The following is a 20,108-nucleotide window of genomic DNA, read 5'->3' on the forward strand; positions in this document are numbered from 1 at the left end:
GGCAACAAACCTTTCCTTCGTGTTATTCAGAGTTATATTAAGATTGTTGAAATGACAGTCTCGCCGTGAAAATCTTTATCCAACACCTGTCAGCAATGGTCTTCTCACCAACGAGTACTGCCTTCCAAGCTTTGTCCGTGGTCAACAGTGCTGCCAACTATTGAAAAATATCACTGCGCAATCTTAGGCGTTGCGTGATCTTAGTACATTTTCCTTATCTCAATCTCATGGCCTTCCTCGACAGACGTCTTGCAATCAAGGGGATCCGGATTCGATACACTGAGGGGGCATATTTCTAGTGATTCATATCCCACTTGAAACTGTAGGCCCTCTGTCGATTAGCTCATCTAAGCATAAATTAAAGTTCAGTGGCGGCGACTGGGTTCCAAAACTTGGGGGGGGGGGGCAAGGTGCCAAAACTTGGGGGGAAGGTGCCAAAACTTGGAGGGGGCAAGGACAGTGTATTTACCTTTGTATATAAGGTTTAGCATAGTGCAGGAGCAAAAGAAACTAAGTCATCATCCGTTAGTTGTTATTAAACTAATACTACTAAATAAGCATTAGTTAATATGATATAAAGAGGTTGTAGTGAAGAATTTAAGACTGAGAAAGATACAAGATTGGGGAAACTGAACTAATTAGAATAATTATTGTTTATTAACATTGTTTATAACTTTAATATACACTCAAGGAAGCACTTGTAGATGTTACCGCATACTCATTCCATTTCGTACCACGTCACTGCTGTTAAAAAACTGGAAATAAATAGAAAAGTCCCAAATTCAAATGTAAACTTATTACTTTTTCCTTAGTGCTTTTAATCTACGAAATACATTTTTTATATTAGAATTCACTTCTTTTCTACACATTTAGGTTTCAAAAAAGTATTACTTTTCTGCATGTGTACGGTAATTATTTCCGTTCTGAATTATTACCTTAACAAATTTATTTAACGAAATAATATTTAGGTCATGTACCGATAAATAGGTTGCAGATTATTTAAAAAAAAAAGCATTGTTCTTTTCTTCAGAAATTACCATGTTTTAAACATATAAATTTATTTTTCGCATATTTCGGAAAATAAAATTTTAGTGGATACTTATTATTACATATAAGTTTCTTATTATTTATCCTGTCTCTTCAGGCAATGCATAGGTGAATATGTACTTACGGCCCACGCATTTCCTAACCGGGCAGCATGGAGGTGTCGAACATTTGCCTTCCTCAATGACACAATTCTTAAACATTCCACATGGATATTTTTTGCAGGGATCTTCACACACCAGAGCTGAGAAGAAATATTATTATTATTATCATTAGTGTAGCACATAAAAGTGCACATTGTCCCCCCAAAAATACGCAACTAATATTTTCGGTTACTTTTGTGGGGTACCCCGTATAATATAACCATATTTGATACACACATCAGTTATTTGCCGACATCTTACCAACACTGCTAATTTTTTTGCATCTGAGAATACTAGTGCTAAATTTACTTTTGCATTCCAGTACCTTACATTCCTCAGACTGTTTATGCAATGAAAATTGGCTAATACATATCATGTACAAAATTTTTATTCTAAATATTATAATGAAATATAGATAACAACCCCTTTTGCCCAGATGATATGATCCATATTTTTATGTGACGTCACAACTTTAAAATATGTCACTGATATATTATACTTTTCTGAAAGGACACGTAAATGTTGTGTTATTATATGTAATATTGCACCTTGTTTGTAATGTATATCTTTTGTTCAATGTTTATTGTATTATGTGCTCTATTATGAGTAGTTTAATGTATCTTCATGTTTGCGAGAGTGCACTGTACGAATTTGTATTTCTAAACATGTATAGATGTCAGTTTTGTTGGTAGCATCTTCTTGCAAATAGTGAGTGATTCATCTGTACTTGAATCTGTGTTCTCGAAATAGTATAAAAGCGAGGATATCGCGTAAGAAATATCACACTTTCGCCAAGGATCGACGAAGCTTTTAAACCTTAAAAGAACTCCTCGGTGTTGTGCATACATCTTGGTATGGTAGTTCGAGGCGCAAGCTAGGCCGATAGGTACGCCGATAGCCATGCATTGAGTTTATGCGTTTTTAGTTAAGTCAATTCATCGACAAAGCGAAATCCTCGCCTTCGTCTCAAGTATATTCGCATTATAGTTGCCATAAATAAAGAATAAAACCTTTTAGTTTATCTACTGCAACAATGTGGTGTTATTTCTCTGTGCTGTGAATATTGTCTTTGACTAACACTATCCCTGTACCTGAGAGGAGTCTGTGTACTTCACCGAGTCTCATCGTTCACAGCTGAGTATTATTAAGTCATTATTAATAAATATAATAATACGTTTAATAGTATAATAATACAGGCATGAACGTATCCCAGTATTCCTAAACAAAGATAGGAAAAACTACTGAAGTAGAAAAAATGTATAATCCTGGGCACGCCACTGTAGATAACTGCTTTTATAATCAAAAATAGTATGCTACAAGTTGCAAATACAAAAAATACTGACATTCAGGATGGTCTATATTAGTGGTGACGCCAACAGCAGACAGCTGAGGACGATCGAGTCAGAACAAAGTATAAAGGAACCACAAGCAAAACATCCTGCGCAGACCCGCGGCTCCTGTGCACCGTACTCCCGCGTGGAGGGGAGGGGGAGAGTAGACCATGTTTCCTTACGGTCCGAGCTGAACAGAAGAATGGAAAGCTGCTCGGGGACTTCTCGTCCAAGGTTTTTCCCCTTGTGGTCGCGCTAGTCATGTGGTTTGGGCCTATTTAGTAGCATTGGATTTTCCATCGCAAGGGGCAATTTGAATGATTAAGACAGCCGTTACGAAACAAATTTGTGATATACATAGTACATCCATTAAGAGATGAGATTTCGGAGAATACTTCTATATATCACACATACATTACAGAGAATAAGTTAAAGAATAACTGGAAAATGTAAATCATGCATTTTTATAGAGAATGTAGACATCCCAGTTCCGAGGACAGCCGAAGCCGGCCCGAAGCTCAGCCGATCTCAAGTGCAGTCGCGCTGCCGCTAAGGATGATGGGAATTCAGCAGCCTCACGTGACTGCAGCAGCGCCGCCTATTGGCTGCTGGGAGCATTCATTTTACTCGACTTCCTATCCTATTTATATTTTACATTCTAACGAACCTAGGTGAACTATAAATTAATTGAAACTAATATCTCTTCAGCTAGTCAACCAGGACAAAATGTTACAATGCGTGATTATCAGGATCCAGATTTTGGTGATCTATAAAATGACATAAAATATAAATTAAATTACTTAAAAATTTGTTCTTTATTTCAAGGTATGCCAATTAGTACGCCATATTTCTTATTTTTGTAACGTTAGAACTGAAATTTCAAGGTGTATGTGAATGTTAAGTATAAAAATCTGCAAAAATCTTAACTTATACAAAATTATTGCAGTAGGTAATGTCGAGGGGCACGTTGCTTTGTTCCTACATTCCCCTGGCGATAGATTTTTTTCATTGTTACAGACATCAAGGCGATAAATGTCAGTTCCTGGCTAAAATTGAGTGCAATTACGCCACAAAAAGATCATAAAAAGAAGTAAAACTCGAAAAATGAAGTAAAACTTGAAAAAAATTACGTAAAACTGAAAAAATGAACTAAAAGTTTAAAAAATAGAAAATATGTCGAAAAAATGCACATTAAAATTCACGTTTTTATAATCAGGTGTTCATATTTACGATATTAATACTTAAGAGCAATGCATGCTACACAAGGAAAAAAAAACATGACATGCCATTCAAATCCGGCCCCTGGTGATTTTGGTGGGTTGTAAAGTCGGCATATTGAAAAGTTTTGAGCAAACGTAAAGTCTGTTCATTTCTTCAAAGTTTCCTGCTGCTGCTGTAAAAAGTTAATTGAACTCCATATCTTTCCCTCGCGTGAAAGGACGCAAGATGGAAAACATATATTTTTCGTTCGCCATTTCGGAACATGTTGACCAAGTTTTCCTCAATTGCAGTCTATCTTTCTCAAATATTTGAACTACAGAATTCCCAATTTAATGGCCGAATCACAGGGAACTTGATTTCCAGTAGGAATGCTCTGGTTGGCGCTGAACTGGTTACCTGGGTGGAAATCATTGCTACCGGGCTAGCTGCTTAACTGGTTTTGAGGAATAGGCCATGTTCTAATTGTTTGAGTTGGTGTTTTAAGTCCACTTTATGCACAGTAAGGCTAATCGGGACTAGACCTACAGTTTAAAGTGGGATCCGAACCACTATGTTCCCCCACCGGGTATCGAACCCGGGACCCCTTGATTACAAGGCGACGACGCTACCACTGCGCCATCGGCGAGGCCATGTTCTAATTGCAACTGGCTTTCCTCTACTGCATTCTGTGGAACAGCCAATCAGAGCGAAGTTTGGTCACGTGAAGATAATCTGTGAGTTTGCCAACGGAAAGTTTTTTGTCTGTGGGTTCCGAGTGTTGCTTGTTTTGTTCACTTTCAAACAAAAAGATGTCCATTCATGTACAGTTCATAAATATTTTATGCAAAGAAATAAGATTTGTCAGTGACAAATATGATTAGCCGATACTGAAAATCCTTATTATTACAAGTGTATTAAATGTTTGATATATTTAGTTGAACAATATATTTTTTTTAATGAATGAATCCTGCGAATCTCATGTATGAATATGCATACTCGAGTTCATTAAAAAGCTTGTTCAGTACGCATTGATTATCATATTTTGTTTCAAGCTAATTTCTAGTCCATACTTTTTAATTTTTAATAACAGCATCAATTCTCCTTCAACGTTCTTCAAATTGCTCGTCCATCTTTTAAGATTGCCTACTCTGCGCAGTGTCTTATGGGAACAAGAGTATACCCAAATACCGTGTGAGGCGAAAACTAGCAGATGGGTAGTCGTTACAGCGCCAACTAGGACATTCCTACTGCATATCCAGTTCCGTGTGATCCGGCCTTAAGTCAGTTTTAGCACTCACAAAGTTACTTGTCAGTTACAACCTTTCTAAAACGTGCACTACATTTCAAAATAAATATTTTTGTTGCCAAATTGTAGCCCAAGTTACACTCTAATAAGTCTTGAAGTTTCGTCCATTAAGTTTCAAGAATAACCTAAATAGAGCTTTGAAAATGTCCAAAAATGAGCAAAGCTGATGGAACTGAATATCGCCGACGCCTGTGGTGGAGTGGTTATCACAGCGCGCTACCACACCAGGAGTCCTGGGTTCGAATCCCGGCTTGGGCAGGGGTGTTCTCTGTGAGTGTCCATTCATCAATTTCATATCATTACTCATTCTTATCTTCGCGATTAGCCAAAAGTGGCAGAATATACTTATAATAAATTATAAAATAAGACAATGCTTTAGCTTTTGTGCTTGCATTGTGTCAATAACTTCTAAAAGATTCATACAAGTCTACTTACTGCTTGTAGAGAACGTCGGATTCTTGCAAACCCTTCCACAAGTGTCCAGACAACACTTCTTTGGCTTGGGACAGTCCAAGTCATGATTGCAGTTCCTGTCGCAGGAGCCGTCGTCGCCTGTTTTCAATGACGGGCACTGCCCCTCCCTAATCTCTGGTTTGCCTGCAATTAAAATATATATAAAAAAGGGTTATCATTGAACACATACACACATATGTACATAATGGTGTTCTGTATAGGACGCCGAATTTGAATCGAGTTCTATTGTTTTGTTTCGAGGTTGGCAGCCCTGTTCTTACCAATGTTGGCATCTGTTGTCATGCCGATTAATGTAGCCTCAATTGTTTTGACCCGTTTCTTGTGGTTTCCTTCCGAAAATCCTCGATTAATCCAGGAACGTGAAATCCATCCATCCGCTGAGAACGACTGTGTGGTGTGGGTTTTGGCAGCTGGAGTGTGATCTTGCACCCTGTGATTTCTTCTTATGGGGGTTTGTGAAATCACAGCTGTACGCCAACAAACCACGAACCCTTTTGGAACTGAAGGCGGAAATCATACGGGTGATTGGAGGCATCGGGACAGACTTCTGCGAGAGGGTTATCAATAATTTTGTGGAGCGTATAAATGCATGCAGACTCGGTAGGGGTGGACATATGCCTGACATTGCCTTTCATACGTATATGTGAAATATAACTATTTTCATGATGTTTTCCCAATTTTTATTTAATTTTCTAATTCGGCGTCCTATACAGAACACCCTATATATATATACTCGCGCCGGTCTCGCACCTTCCAAGTAGTGTAGTGAAAAATCTGTCGCCATGTAATCAAAGCGACCTGAGTTCGATGCCCGGTGGAGCCATACCAATTATATTCCACTTAGAGCTGTAGGTCGAGTCTCATATGTTATCATAAAGTGGACTTTAACACAGACTTCAGTCTTCGCACCGGCCTTATTGGTAGAGGTATTAGCGTAACGTTCAACGAATCCAGAAGTCCTCGGTTCGGAACCCTGCTTAAAGCATAGTTGTATCATTGTTTGTCCCATTGTCCATTTCATAAATTTCTATAATTTTTTCGCCTGTGTGTTAGCAGAACAGATTATAATTGCCACTGAGATACACACAAACACTTATATATAAATAACTATCAAATTTATTACAAACGCTAGTGTTTTGTTTTATAGATAAGAGGGAATTGTAATTTGGAAAAAAATCACTTACGTTCGCAAAAGGACACGGTGATGCTGTGGGTCTTGTCACACCAAAATCTCTCTGCCACGCACCGATATAGTGGGCCACATGGTTTGTCCAGGCAGCTTACAAAATGAGCTAGAAAGAGAACGACCATTGCATGTTAAAATTTATTATTTTTTGGTAATGTTATTTTTCTTAATCTTATTCTATATGTATAAAAATGGATGTATGTGTGTGTATGTTTGTTCCGGCATAACTCTCGAACGCCTGCAACAATTTCAACCAAACTTGGTACACATATCACTTGCAATCTGGAAAGAAATACTATGGGGTTAAGACATCCCTGGCACCCCTAGGGGTGGGGGTAGGAAGGGGGTGACATGTAAAAATAATGGAAAACGACAGATATTAGTATGGAATCCATAGTTTTCGGGGTCGATAAGATGAATAGTAACACTACGAATGCCGTTAAACTCCAAGTTCATCACCTATCGGCATGGGGGGTGAAAAATAAAATTTAAAAAATGACGTACATTAGTGTTGAATCCATAGTTTTCGGGCAACGCCGGGCAATCAGCTAGTGTACTTTATTTTCTGGATGCTTCCTATTGATAGAAGGTATAATTCATAACATGTCATGCATGCGCGGAAGTGCACAAACTAGGTACAGATCAATACAAATATTTTATTTGTGTCCTAACCGTTAGAGTATGAAAAACATGCTAGAGTAAAGTCGGTTGCCCAGTAAATTAACCGAAAAAAGAAGGGACAAAGGAGCCCAGAGTGGCACACTAAAATTTCATACATCATATTGTATGTATATGACAATAGAGATGCTATTATATTTACAGTCAAAATATTCTTTCAAAGAATCCGTTCTTCTTGGGGGACGTTGGTCCACTCCGACCCCACGTCTAGGGTCACAGAGCTATTTATTTTATTATACCAAATATATATTTGGTAAATAGTAATGCTTATACGAGGGCTGAATGAAAAGTAGTTAGTTCATAACTTGTCAATAGATGGCACCACTGACGCACTCAGTTATGCCTCGTTATCTCTACTTTCATTTCAGTGTGTAACAAGCACACCCTTTTTATTCAACTTCTCATTAATTTACTGAAATAAAAGTAGACTTATCAAGGAGAAAGTAAACGTTTGTAGCGCATGAGTGCTGCCATTTAATGACAAGTTATATAGTCATTATATTTCATGCAATCCTCATAACTTTGAAGAGCCCAAATTTACAAAATGGAGGTCAACATGCCGTTTTCATGTTACCTTGATCTTTGGTGCTTGGTCCGCAGGTCGGGCTCCGGCAGACATAACCTTTTCCAATCAGGATGCAGCACTTCTTGTCCCCTGAACATGTCATGTCGGTTGTGCAGGAATGGGTGCCCCTTACTGTTAGCGGCTTCTTTGGTCTTGGACAGAAGCCTGGCTTCTCATTTCCTGTAAAAAGAATCCAGGGCCAGCATAATCACATGTTAGATTTAAATAACAAAGGTACGTTTTTCACTAGGCGATATACAAATTATTCTTTAAAATAAGAAAGTATCAGTAATTTTGGCCTATCACGTCACGCCATTTAGACGTGCGTTTCTATTGACGGTTTCTATAATGTTTAATATCGAACGTCATCCATGGACCAGTGCGCCCCCTCACGTCCCCGTCCAAACAGACAAGAAACAGTAGATAAAATAGTGCTAATTTTGTCTAAATATGCATCTTTCTTGTATTTAGGCGTGTTCTAAATATGGCTACCCCCACAAGAAAATATTCCCGCTCCTCGCATTTATTTCTGGCGCCGTCACTGAAGAGACGCGAGGAGTAGGGTTTTACCTGCAAGAAGTGTACATCGGTACCATGAGATGGCAGCACCAGCAACTACGGTTTCATGCTGACACTCGTGGGATTTCCACGAACTACCTCGTTACTTCATATCTGTAAGAGTTGTTCTACAGTATCATTCTCTGTTCAATGCAAGTGTGAAGTTGATATAAACAAAACCACGAGACCTACGAGAATCCGATTGGTTGATTTCCACGGTAGCTATTCCGCAGAGCGATCACTAAATTCAGGTAAATTTCTCGAAACGGACAAACGGATTTCTCCAAATTTACAGGAGAAATTACTTACCGAATGCAGTTTCTTTATACTTGTGGAAGTTCGGGGAAGTGTTTCTCGCATCGTTCATTGAATTTTGCCGGTAAATCATCTATTTTTCAATATAAATGTGTGACCGATGAACGAAAGCTCTTGCATCCATTTACTTCAGGTGGATGTAGCCTGTGTGGGATGACGTAATCCCGGTCAATCCCGGTCACTGTTCCCAAACACGTGTTTTTGTAACTGAAGAAGGTACGTTTCCGCAAATGGCTTGTGGGGCTATGTGTCAATGGTTCATGGGGCTATGCGAGAGTGGTGTGTGGGGCTACGCATATTTTTTTCGAAACAAATTTTTAACTATTGTAACCTATACGTGACCCTACCTAACCTAACCTTACCGGAAATGGTTCGTGGAGCTATGTATGAATGGTTCGTGGGGCTATGCGTCAATGGTTTGTGGGGCTACGTAGGTATTTTTGGGTGCTATGGGGTGGAAACACTGCATGCCGAGTACGGTAGTGAAACTGACCGCTATTTTGCGTGTTACCGAAAGCAAGAAGAAACGAAGAAAATTTACTCGATATGTTGCAAATAGAGCTTATTTCCGTGAAATAAGCGAAATGCCACCTTCAGGAATGTTTCTCAATGCAGAATACGTAAGTATGAATATTCAAATTAAATGAACTAGCAAATTTCAGCCGTTTGTCCGATACGAGTAATTTACCTTTATTCATGGCCAGAGTTGAGTTGAGAATGAACCAAACACTACCTCCGTTTATTTTAAGTCTTCTTTATGCTCAGATAAACTAATTGTGTTTATGTTTATAATTTAAAGTAAAATTTAAACCATGTTCAATGTGCGGAAATCGAACCCAGAGTCTCTTGATTACAACGCAACAACATTCACCACAACACTGGGAGTTTCATACTCAGCCTCTTGAACTTAGAATTTTAAAGTAGACGGGTGATATCTCTTCTTGAGCTGACTGTACAATACAATTCCTGTAAAAGAAGCACGCAAGTAAACAGATTGAATTTCGCTGTTCTGGGAACAATGTGAAGTTACTAAAATGATAACAAAACGATCTTGTTTACTTCAAACCAGCAACTTACCAAATTTTCAACCAAACTATTTTGTTTACTGCAAGTCAATAAGTTACTAAAATATTCAATCAAACGATTTTTTAACTTCAAACCAACAAATTGCAAAAATGTTTAGTCAAACGGATTTGTTCACTTCGTACAAGTAAGTTACCAAATGCACAGGTAGAATTTACAAGAGTCAAATGAAAACTTAAAAGTCGAATAAAAATTGTAAGGAAGACTGTACACAGCTCAAACTCTCATGAGGTATCAACTGTTATTTACAAAACGACCTCAAGGCTGCAACACTAATCAAGTAAGCTTCAATGCACCATTTTTGTTATTTGAAAAGTGGCGCCTCCTGTACATACTTTTACCAGTAAAGAGGAGTTGTTTCTTGCCCTCTGTCAGCCTAAATCTTACAGAAATGTTTATGCAAATGAAAATTCAATATCTCTGTGCATGCTTACCACACCAGAACGTTTACTAATGGACGAGAAAGTTCGATAATGGCCTCAGTTCACGGGCAGATGGGTGGAAAGGCGTTCGAAGTGGCTCGTAACTGACTGCACGTTGACCCCAAACACATATTCTTCTTAAGGCATACAGGCACTAACTCGAAGTTGAAAACATGTATAGATGAGCAATAGGTCTGTGCTAAAACGCAACAGACTTGTGCAACCCTAGATATAGAAATCTACTATAACTTGACAAGTTTAAAAACAAGACGCTGCAAATAGCTGTTGCGCAGCTCACACCACATTTCCCCATTCCATTCTCCGCAGCGACGTTGGTTCGCAGTGCTGCAATCTGGAGGGAGCGGAATGGTCTGATGATTTTCAACGAAATTTGTATTCTCTTTTTCCTGGGCTGTTTTCTACCTGTTGAAGTACAGAACTTCAGCTCACCTTTCGCCAACGACTCTTTTTCTTCTTTTAAAACTTGAACTCCCCGATGGCGCAATGGTAGCGTCGTCGCCTTGTAATCAAGGGATCCCGGTGGAGGCACATAGTGGTTCGGATCCCACTTTAAACTGTACGTCCTGTCCCGATTAGCCTTAATGTGCATAAAGTGGACTTACAAGAACAAATCAATCCAATCCAATTCTTGAGAAACCATCCATTTAGATACTCCCGTGGTGGCGCTTGTGGACTCGACAACATCTTAAGTTTATGTAACTCCTTCTGATTTCGCAAATATGTGCAACATTGTAAACAATTTCTCTGGCCTCTCCTCTAAGGGGCTTTCCACAGCAGATTGTGGATTCGTTGGACCCGGCATGATTTGATGTTTGCATTTCAAAAATATGCAGCCAAGAGTAAAGAGCAAGAACATTTCAGTGCTTTAAAAAAGAACACAGGCAAGCGTGTTATCAGATTGCCTTCTCGTAGCGATTGTTGTACGATAAACAAAAGAACCCCCATCCCACTTTGCTTTTAAAAAAACAGGCCACTGCTCGATGTCGCATTCTGAAAATGAAGTCATTCGCCCAGTAGTTTCTCTTCGTTATAAACCTTAACGCGCGTGCGTAATACTACAGTTTACGATCCGCGCACCGCACGCATTTTCAAAGACCGGATTAAATCAAATGAACCACTGATAAACTGACATGAGCCGGCACCGAGAATCTACACAGTAAAAATAGTTTGTCATATTTGTTTTAGTTTAATTTTGCTGAGTTGACACCACTCGTAGTCTCAAGGCCAGACCAGTACGTAGAAGAGTGGTGGGGAGGATGACGCAATAGGAAGTGCTCCGCAGCGATCTGCGCATATCGGGACTTAACTTGTCAGGCTATAGATACGAAACAAAAACAATTTAAAGATTTCATTTGACTCTCCTTTGTAATTACCAGCGTTATGAAATCATTAAAGCACATATGAAATTCCAATTCATTTCCATTCCTTTATGAGGACAAGTCAGATAATGGTAAAAAACAATAGGCAATGCACATCACATGTTGGCTTTTCCGGATAAGCTTCATCTAAGTTCTAGAATTTTCACCTTGTTTTCATTAACTGAAATTTCTCTTGACTGTTTATGAAGCAGACTTAATTCTATATTTTGATTTTTCCATATTAGTTTACCAGAATAACTTACCATTTTTAAGTACGCAGCTCGGATAGCAGTACCTTCCTATTCCAGAGAATATGCATGCGTACCCTGTTATGCATCTGTACTTACATGGTTCTAGAGTGGAAGAAAATTGCATAAAATAATTTCAGAATATTTATTGACGAACTTATTACTAGAAAATTTATATTTGAAGTAAACTTGGTATAATTATCGGAAAGTTACTTTTAAAAAGGTACTTTCCACCGGAAATTTTCTTGCAAACAAATCGATTACTAATTGTAATAAAGAAGAAAGAGAACTATCGGATGCTGGTTACACAAGGGGAACAATTATGAGGCCACAGATGAACAAGCTACAGAAACTAGACACACTTTCACAGCACACGACTGACAATGGCAAGCAGACAGCAATAGGAAAGAACCTTCCTCCTAATCTCATCTTCCTGCTTCTGAGAAATCCACCCCTCTTCCGAGGTATGCATATCTCTTTAGAATTGAGAATTGAGCTGATATGCAGTGTTACCAAACTTATGAACCGATAAATGCCGCACAAACTATTCACAAAAGGTTTTTAAGCGAAAATTGATCTACAAACCATTCACGGAAGGTTAGGTTAGGTTCAGTTAGGTTAGGCAAACAGAAAATTAAATTGAAAAAAAAAACAACCTGCTCACACGTCATCTTGTAAAACTACCGCGTGGTTGCTACACTGACAGGGGGTTATATATTCGAACGCACGGAACATTTGATTCACGTAGTCGACGGTAATGGCGGCACGAGCTATCGTGCAACGGAGATACATACGTAAATGTCGAAAATTACATTATTTACCGGCCGAATAAGTTTCACGAATGGAAAAAAACACTATTCCCAGCTTCCAAAAGTCCACAGGAACTCAATTCCGTAAGTACTTTCCCGTCTTTTCTCCTGTAAATTTGAAGAAATGTGTTTTCGCTATATCTAACTGTTACCAAATATTTTAATATTTTCTGTAGTCACACATATTTCTGTTAGGGGGTGATAACGAGGAAAGGTGAGTGACTTGATTATATTTGTAAAATGCACTAATAGTAATCTGTGTTTACAAACTTAAGTTACTGAGACTTACTGCCGTGGCAATCCTCTTCCAGGTCCAGCAGGGAGTCATCGTCCACCTGCACTGACTCCCACTCGTCCTCATCCGAGTCATGCCTTAACCATGGCGGTTGGGCCAGTGGATCGTTTATCGTGACGTCATCTGGCAGCGGTATGTCTTCCGGTCTGAGCGTATCCGCCGAGCCAAGTAGCCACCCTAGTAGGATTGGCGCCAAAGCAGACTTTGGCCAACAACATTGGGCTGTGGTGGTTCCTTGTATAGCCACTAGAATTGTCAATACTTGACAAATCCTGTGCTTGCTGCAGCTTGCCTAAAAGTGGAATGGACATCAATTTGCTGCACCTTGTTAACATTTAGTTCCAAACCTCGTTATTTTGTTGGACAAGGCAAAAATGCTGTGACTTACAGCCTGTAAGACAGGCACGTATCCGAGGAGGGGCTTAGTAGGCTCGAGCCCCCCGAAAGTTTTCGGTTTACACTAGATAAAATGAGGTTTCTTGTTTCTTATGGTGTGAAATAAGATAATGTGATGATAATTTGAGAGAAATAATTATCAAGAAAAGACGGAGAATGTACTATAGCCCTGTTATATTGTTACTAGCGCGTATCCAAGGTGGGAATCAGGTGGCCCGAGACCCCCTCCCCAGGAAAGGAAATTTTTCAGTTTACACTAGATAAAATTAGGTTCTTGTCTTCTTTAATAATGTGACGATAGTTTAAGGAGATACAATTATCGAGGCAAGAAGGAGAATGTTCTATAACCCTGTTTTTGTTAATAGCGCGTATTCAAGGTGGGAATCAGGGGGCTCGAGCCCCCCTCCCCCTCACACACACACCTTCAGGAAATATTTCTGTTTACATTAGATAAAATTAGGATTTTTGCTTTTTGAATAATGTGACGATAATTTAAGGAGAGAAATACTTATCAAGGCAAGACGGAGAATGTTCTATAACCCTGTTGTTGATAATATTGCACGTAAACTTTTCTTGAGCTTTCAGTATTTTCGCAGCAAACTTGAGCACTATGTAGAGACTTGTCAGCATTTGGAAGCTGCACAGCAAAGGTATCGCCACACGTAGAACGATTCGTTAATTTTTAATCTCTGGAAGGCGCGAGAGAGAATGTTCTTGAATAAGTGGAGTCGAACTGCTGGCAATATTTATAAATCGTTTATCTGCGCAACGTTCTACAATATACTGAGGATATAAATACGCGTTAATTAGAACCATTCCTAAGTAGAAATTCTTTGACCGAACCTTAGATCCAATGAGAAAAATGGCGTTGTCTCTGACATCATTTCCTTTTAAGCGTTCAATTCAAGGACTTGTTCATGATTTATTCAGTCTCTAATACGAAATTATAAAAACTATAACATAAAAATAAATAAATAAATAATTAATAATAAATAAAAATTATAAAGAGTGGCGTGCCAACAATTTTCGGCAGGGAGAGGGGTTACGCATACTATTTTTGGTGGTCAGTCCTCCTTTTGCCGTATTTCCTGTTTTTGAAGTTCTTTTTTTTTTAAGGACTGTGTCAAATGGGGATATGACCCCACCAACACTCCCTTGGGTACGTCACTGGAGATACCTAAATGAGTAAGCATTTGATCATATTGGGAGAAGAAACATTAGATGTGTGGGGAACGGAAGGGTTTTCACTGTGCAATAATTGTTTCGCGATCCAGATGTATTCTATAGAAGACTTCCTTTGTTTCGTGCCGATATATGACAAGACTGCGGAAGCTGTGACAGACAATTTGGAACACTTGCGAGTGCTTAGGCCTGAATATGAACAATTTGGTGGGTTTCGGCTTTTAAAAGAGCTGCAAACATGGGAGGACAAGACACATTAGTGGTGTTCAGGCTCGAATCAGAAAAATATTCGAGAACTGCCAGGGTCCAGTTCCCAGCACACAGTTTGAATCTCGTGTTGTCGAGTGGATTGATTGTCCATCCCGTGCATGTGTAACAGCTTCGTAAAAACACTTTTGGTTACCTGGTACACAGATGTTTTGATGCCTGATGAGAAGAAATGGACGAACACACATACTAAGATGGTTCCGGCACACAAGGTTAATGGAAACTGAGGAGTCGAGTGGTAGAAAATGTCCCGATTTCACGTTCTGATTAAAATCACAGCCTTAAACAGTGGCTACGATTTAGGGGATAGTTGCTCTCCATTTTTTTTGCCTCCATACTATGTCCTCTTAATCCTAAGCCTTGTCTAAAAAGAGAAAGTCAACTTTTCTTCCACCCCCCGGGGTTTTGGAACCAAATTACCACCACTGATCTTAAACATATAATTGTGAGGTTCTATCTATACCCCTTAAAAAAATTGTGTTCAGCCCCCCCCCTCGAAAGGAATTCCTGGATACGTGCCTGCTGTATGACACAGAAAACAATATTATTTGTAATAATACACTACCGCTACAATTTACAACTCGAATTACATGAAATTTTCCCAGGTATCTTAGGGGGACAAGCACTCTCTGTCTCCCCATTGCGAGCCCCCTTATTTAGTTCCTTTTTCTACCTATTATGTAGCCGATAAGTGTTACCCTGCCCCCGTGTCAGGGCAATTGTTTTTTTTTCCTTATTGAAATATTCATTAATATGTTAATTAATTAGGTAATTACGTGTATAAAAATATGTATAAATGATAAGTGTATCTCAATTTATTATGCATTTTTAGGTTCGTATATATTCCATGTATAAAAACCATGTAGCTCTGTTAACCAAGCATGTTCGTGGCCGCGGTGGCTCAGTCGGTAACGCGTCTGACTACCATGCTCAAGGTCCCGGGTTCGATCCCCGGGCGGTTCAAATCCGGGAACTTTTCTAACGATGGAAGCGGCCCCGGCGCCCACCCAGCGTCGAATAACATGGGTACCTGGGGGAAACCCTGGGGGGTAAAGGCGGTCAGGGGCGTGATGCTTATCACATCACCCCCACTCACGACCGGATCAAGAAAGTGTGGGGCGTTACCCCCACACCCCCTATACGCCTTCATGGCGTGGTGCTATGCACAGGGGAGCACTTTACCTTTTAGCTCTGTTATTTCTTCGTGTTTCGAACGTTCGAGGAAAAGGCGGGCAGTTTAGCTGTTAAAGATTAAAAATTTTGAAAGAAGGGCCGTTGGCAACAGACGCCAACCAAACATATATAAACTCCCAGATGAGAGTGGGGGAGGTCGGCTTTTGGAACTGAGACTTGGAAGGGAGAGGCTGTTTTCGCTTCGGTCAGCTAGGACCGGAGGACAGATCTCCCCGAACGGATGCTGTAAGAGATTGGATTGCCGGGCAAGCTAGTGCCTTGGTGTCCAATTTACAGGTAAAAGGTTAGTTTGTACTGGACGTTATTTTGAAGTAATTACGGTGCGCCGGGCAGCCTAGTGCCTCGTCACCGTGGAGGTTGAGAAATGTACACGTCGGGCGACCTCGCGCCTGTCAAGACGTTTCTTGGAGTAATGTGAGTCTACCTTGTGACAAGCGTACTCCCGATGTAATTCTTGAAATGTAAAGCATCCAGGTACACACAATAGAGATTCCAACATCAAAATTAGAGTTTTGGCCCGATAATTAGAGAAATGAACGTTCGGATACGACTTGCATATACTTAAAATTTTACGTTAATTAAACTTTAGAAAATATCCAAAATTTCAGTTTTTAATTTCACAGATGCTGGACAAGGTAATTTATCCCTTATAGCAATAAGGTTTCGCAAAGGTTATGCGTTGTCTCTTGTAGTTAATTATATAATTATGTTGACGTGTAGCAACCCACGTGCATTGTCGTACAAAGAAAGATACCCCTAGACAAATCTGAGCCGAGTACGAGGTACACCGAACCTCGAGTGCGGAGGTAAAATGTGTGTGTGTGTGGGGGGGGGGGGGCAGGCAAGAAACATAAGGGAACAACGAGAAAGGTATATTTTAACATTTCTAGATTTAACCGGCATGCAGGCAAATGCACGCTTTCGGCGTTCAAAAATTCACCACTGTCCACCTGAATTTAACTGGATTGAATCATGACGTCATTAGTTTGCACCAGCCTTCAGGTCTAGCCCGGGGCAGGTAGGTAAAGTTCCCCATTAGGGGATGTTGGCCCCACACCCTAGAGCACTGCGGCGCTATTGAGGCCAGGTATGATCCTAAAAATATATTTCGAGGTAGGGAGAGTGTCCGAACCAAGTATCGCGGAAATGGTTGTAAATTAATTAATAGTGTATTGTTATGATTATATGAATAAATAAAAAGACTGTGCAGGAGTGCAAGGGGGAACCTTCCACGTAGTACACCCTGGACTGCCTTTTGCAGACAAACGAGGCTCTGGCGACTGGCCCTATGATTCTGTGTGTTGTCCTGTGCCTTGTCCTTATTTGTTCTGAGAGCCTCTTTACGGCCTCAGCTTTTAACCGAAGTCAGAATATTTTAATTACAACATGGCGTTACAGTTATGTTATTTTAGTTCTGGTAAGGGGTTAGACCCCGTATAAACTGACGGGTGCAAAATAGCCTAAGTGCTGACGCACCCAAAATTTTAAATTCAAATTATAGAAAAGACTGTGTAGTTCAGATTGCTAAAATCTGTACAAAAGCATCTGTCCTAGCAAGGAAATTAATGTTAAAGAGATAAAAAAAAATTGCATTTCTATAAAAGGATATTAGGATGTTAGATCCAGTTGACGAAAAACAAAGTTCCTGATTAATATTTTATGTATATTACTATAAGTACTAGTGTGCATAAATCTACTTTGGTTCTGTCATTCAAAGCCGTGTGACCCCCACCCGGGTTCGATTCCCGGTAGACACATAGTGGTTCAGGTCTCATTTTAAACTGTAGGTCCAGTCCCGATTAGCCTTACTGTGGATAAAGTGGACTTTAAAACACCAACTCAATCAACCAATCAACCGTGTTATCCTAATGTAATCCTTTCCTTCCAGTAAGATTGGCGAAAATAAATAAGCCTTGATTATACAACAAAGTTCAACAAGTATATTGTCATTATTTAATTTCAGTACTTGCCAAGTCTTTTTGGGAGGGAGACCCTGTAACGTCAGATTACCAATTTACACCTGTGAATATACGTTTCTGGTTGGACGCATAACTTACATGAATGTATGTTTAGTATATCACTTAAACACTTAAAAAGCAATTTCAGACAACGGTTAACGTTTATGTTATTAGCACCTGGAATTTTAAAAGTACTGCTTTTGTTTCTGTAAAAATCACATTCTGGAACTGTAGATAAAATTTCTGGAGGGGTCTTGGCCCCTATGTGCCCATATCTGGTTACGCCTTCTTTGCAGTTCCGGGCAGGTCCTCAAAAAATAAGAAATTTATAAACTACCATTAAAATACCGTAGTTCGAATCGAAGACGCCATCGAATCTAAGGCGCACCTGATTTTTTTCATTGTTGTCCTAACACAACAAATTTAAAGGGGAAAATTTTCGTTGAGCATTTTCTTATCAGGAAAACGAAATGTTGATTATTGTATTGCAGTTACCGGTAATTTTAAGGATAGTTAAGAAAAAAATATTTACTCTCTGTACCTACCGGCATTAGAGACTGCAGTAGATTCTATGTTGTACGTGCATGAAATACTTATATTGTGCAGTATATACAGTACATCGAATTGAAGACGCTATCGAATCTAAGGCGCACCTGAATTTTGGATGTCTAAAATCTGACAGAAACATGCGCCTTAGATTCGAAGAACTACGGTACTATCCGCGTTTTAAAACAGTAAGGAACTTTGTTTCAGTTGAGATATGTCTCTGTAAAAACGTTTAACTTACCGCAAGCATGTTACGAACTGTCCATCTGCACAACACATGCAATTACACAATGACAAGACAGTCCGGTTGAATCACTCCAGACAAATTTCTTTGCATTTGTGTTGCAGTTAGAATATTGTGAAAGTCTTGAGGCTTAGAGTTGCGTATTGTCAATACCAAAGAACGCTGTGAATTCCTTGCAGTGTGATGTGACACCAATGTGTACGCGACGTAATCACGAATATTCTGCTAGCGATGCAGTTTGCCAGTCGCACATGGCAAGTATATGGCAGGTCATTGCACAAATCTTTTGTTTCCCCTTAACATCTTCCATCTACAATTACATAAGCAATAAACAGGGGCGTAACCGGGCGAAAATAATACTGAAATAACAACTTCACTTCCAAACGTAACTGTTAGTGTTTATATCTATTGTGACTGGTGTATTCATAAAATACAAGTCTTTAGCCAGAATTTTATCGAATACATTCAACTCTTCTAGCATTTACATTCGAAGTAAGAAGAGATAGATCTGATTTAGTCTCCCGCGTTACCGCAGGGGTTTATCCAGGATTTTTCTCTTGGGGGGGTGTTGGAAACTTTGGGGGGGGTGTAAGTTTGGGGATGTTAAGTGAATATTTTGGACCGTTTCTACTTCAATTTGTTCATAGATGTTTCCAGAGATCAACCCCCCCCCTTTCCTTCAAGTAACATTTCAGTAGAAAAGATATGTCAAATGCAGGAAAAGATGGAAAATAGATTTTTGTGATAATGTTAACATTTCTGTCTAACGTTTCGAATATTGCTTTCCAATAAAGTTCACCACTTGATTTAATCAATCGTTAGACAAAAGACAAGAGATGACATTGAAAAACACAAAATTTAAACATATTATTACCAGAAACCATTTCATGCAATTCTTAAGCTAGTTTTAAAGAAATTAGAAACACTTGCGCAATATTCTCTAACTTTATTTGTATGTTTCTTGTCGTAGGTGTAAGACGGAGTTCATCTTAGGGGGTGCCCAATTCATCGATGAAATATCGTGAAAATGCATTGCATGGGTGTGCGCGCGCTTGCATGCCTGAATACAAATATAATATGAATCTTTAATAAATTAATACACTGCTAGCGAAGTGAGCAAGAAAATTTTTAGAACTATTTCTTTGCAAACTGATAATGCATATTATCAATTAAACATAGCGACAATACTTTCATTTCACAGTATCCCACGATGTTTACTCTTTACAATCTTGCTTTGCTCGTTCGACACCCTCTTTACCTCAGCACATGCCCCCTGGCCCCTCCT

General features: G+C 39.3%; 1 protein-coding gene across 1 annotated transcript; it reads right to left on the minus strand.

Annotated features, from left to right (window-relative positions):
* Nucleotides 1-5,451: 5,451 nt before the first annotated feature.
* Nucleotides 5,452-18,829, minus strand: LOC146002673 (uncharacterized). Its single transcript, XM_083140635.1, has 6 exons — nucleotides 18,821-18,829; nucleotides 13,031-13,328; nucleotides 11,948-12,037; nucleotides 7,937-8,107; nucleotides 6,683-6,790; nucleotides 5,452-5,621 (listed from the first exon to the last, which is right to left on the minus strand). Exons 1-6 carry the CDS (start codon nucleotides 18,827-18,829, stop codon nucleotides 5,452-5,454), a joined length of 846 nt encoding a protein of 281 aa, XP_082996761.1.
* Nucleotides 18,830-20,108: the final 1,279 nt, after the last annotated feature.

Source organism: Lepisma saccharinum, chromosome 18, assembly GCF_977018435.1.
Source record: "Lepisma saccharinum chromosome 18, izLepSacc3.1, whole genome shotgun sequence".
Classification (NCBI taxonomy): domain Eukaryota; kingdom Metazoa; phylum Arthropoda; class Insecta; order Zygentoma; family Lepismatidae; genus Lepisma; species Lepisma saccharinum.

Bases quoted from the DNA above. Each gene is read 5' to 3' on its own strand.
- LOC146002673 (XM_083140635.1), bottom strand. The intron at 12,038-13,030 runs GTAAGTCTCAGT...CTTCCACTCTAG, and splicing joins GGAAGAGGATTGCCACGGCA to AACCATGTAAGTACAGATGC. The intron at 5,622-6,682 runs GTAAGTGATTTT...TTTTAATTGCAG, and splicing joins CACCGTGTCCTTTTGCGAAC to GCAAACCAGAGATTAGGGAG.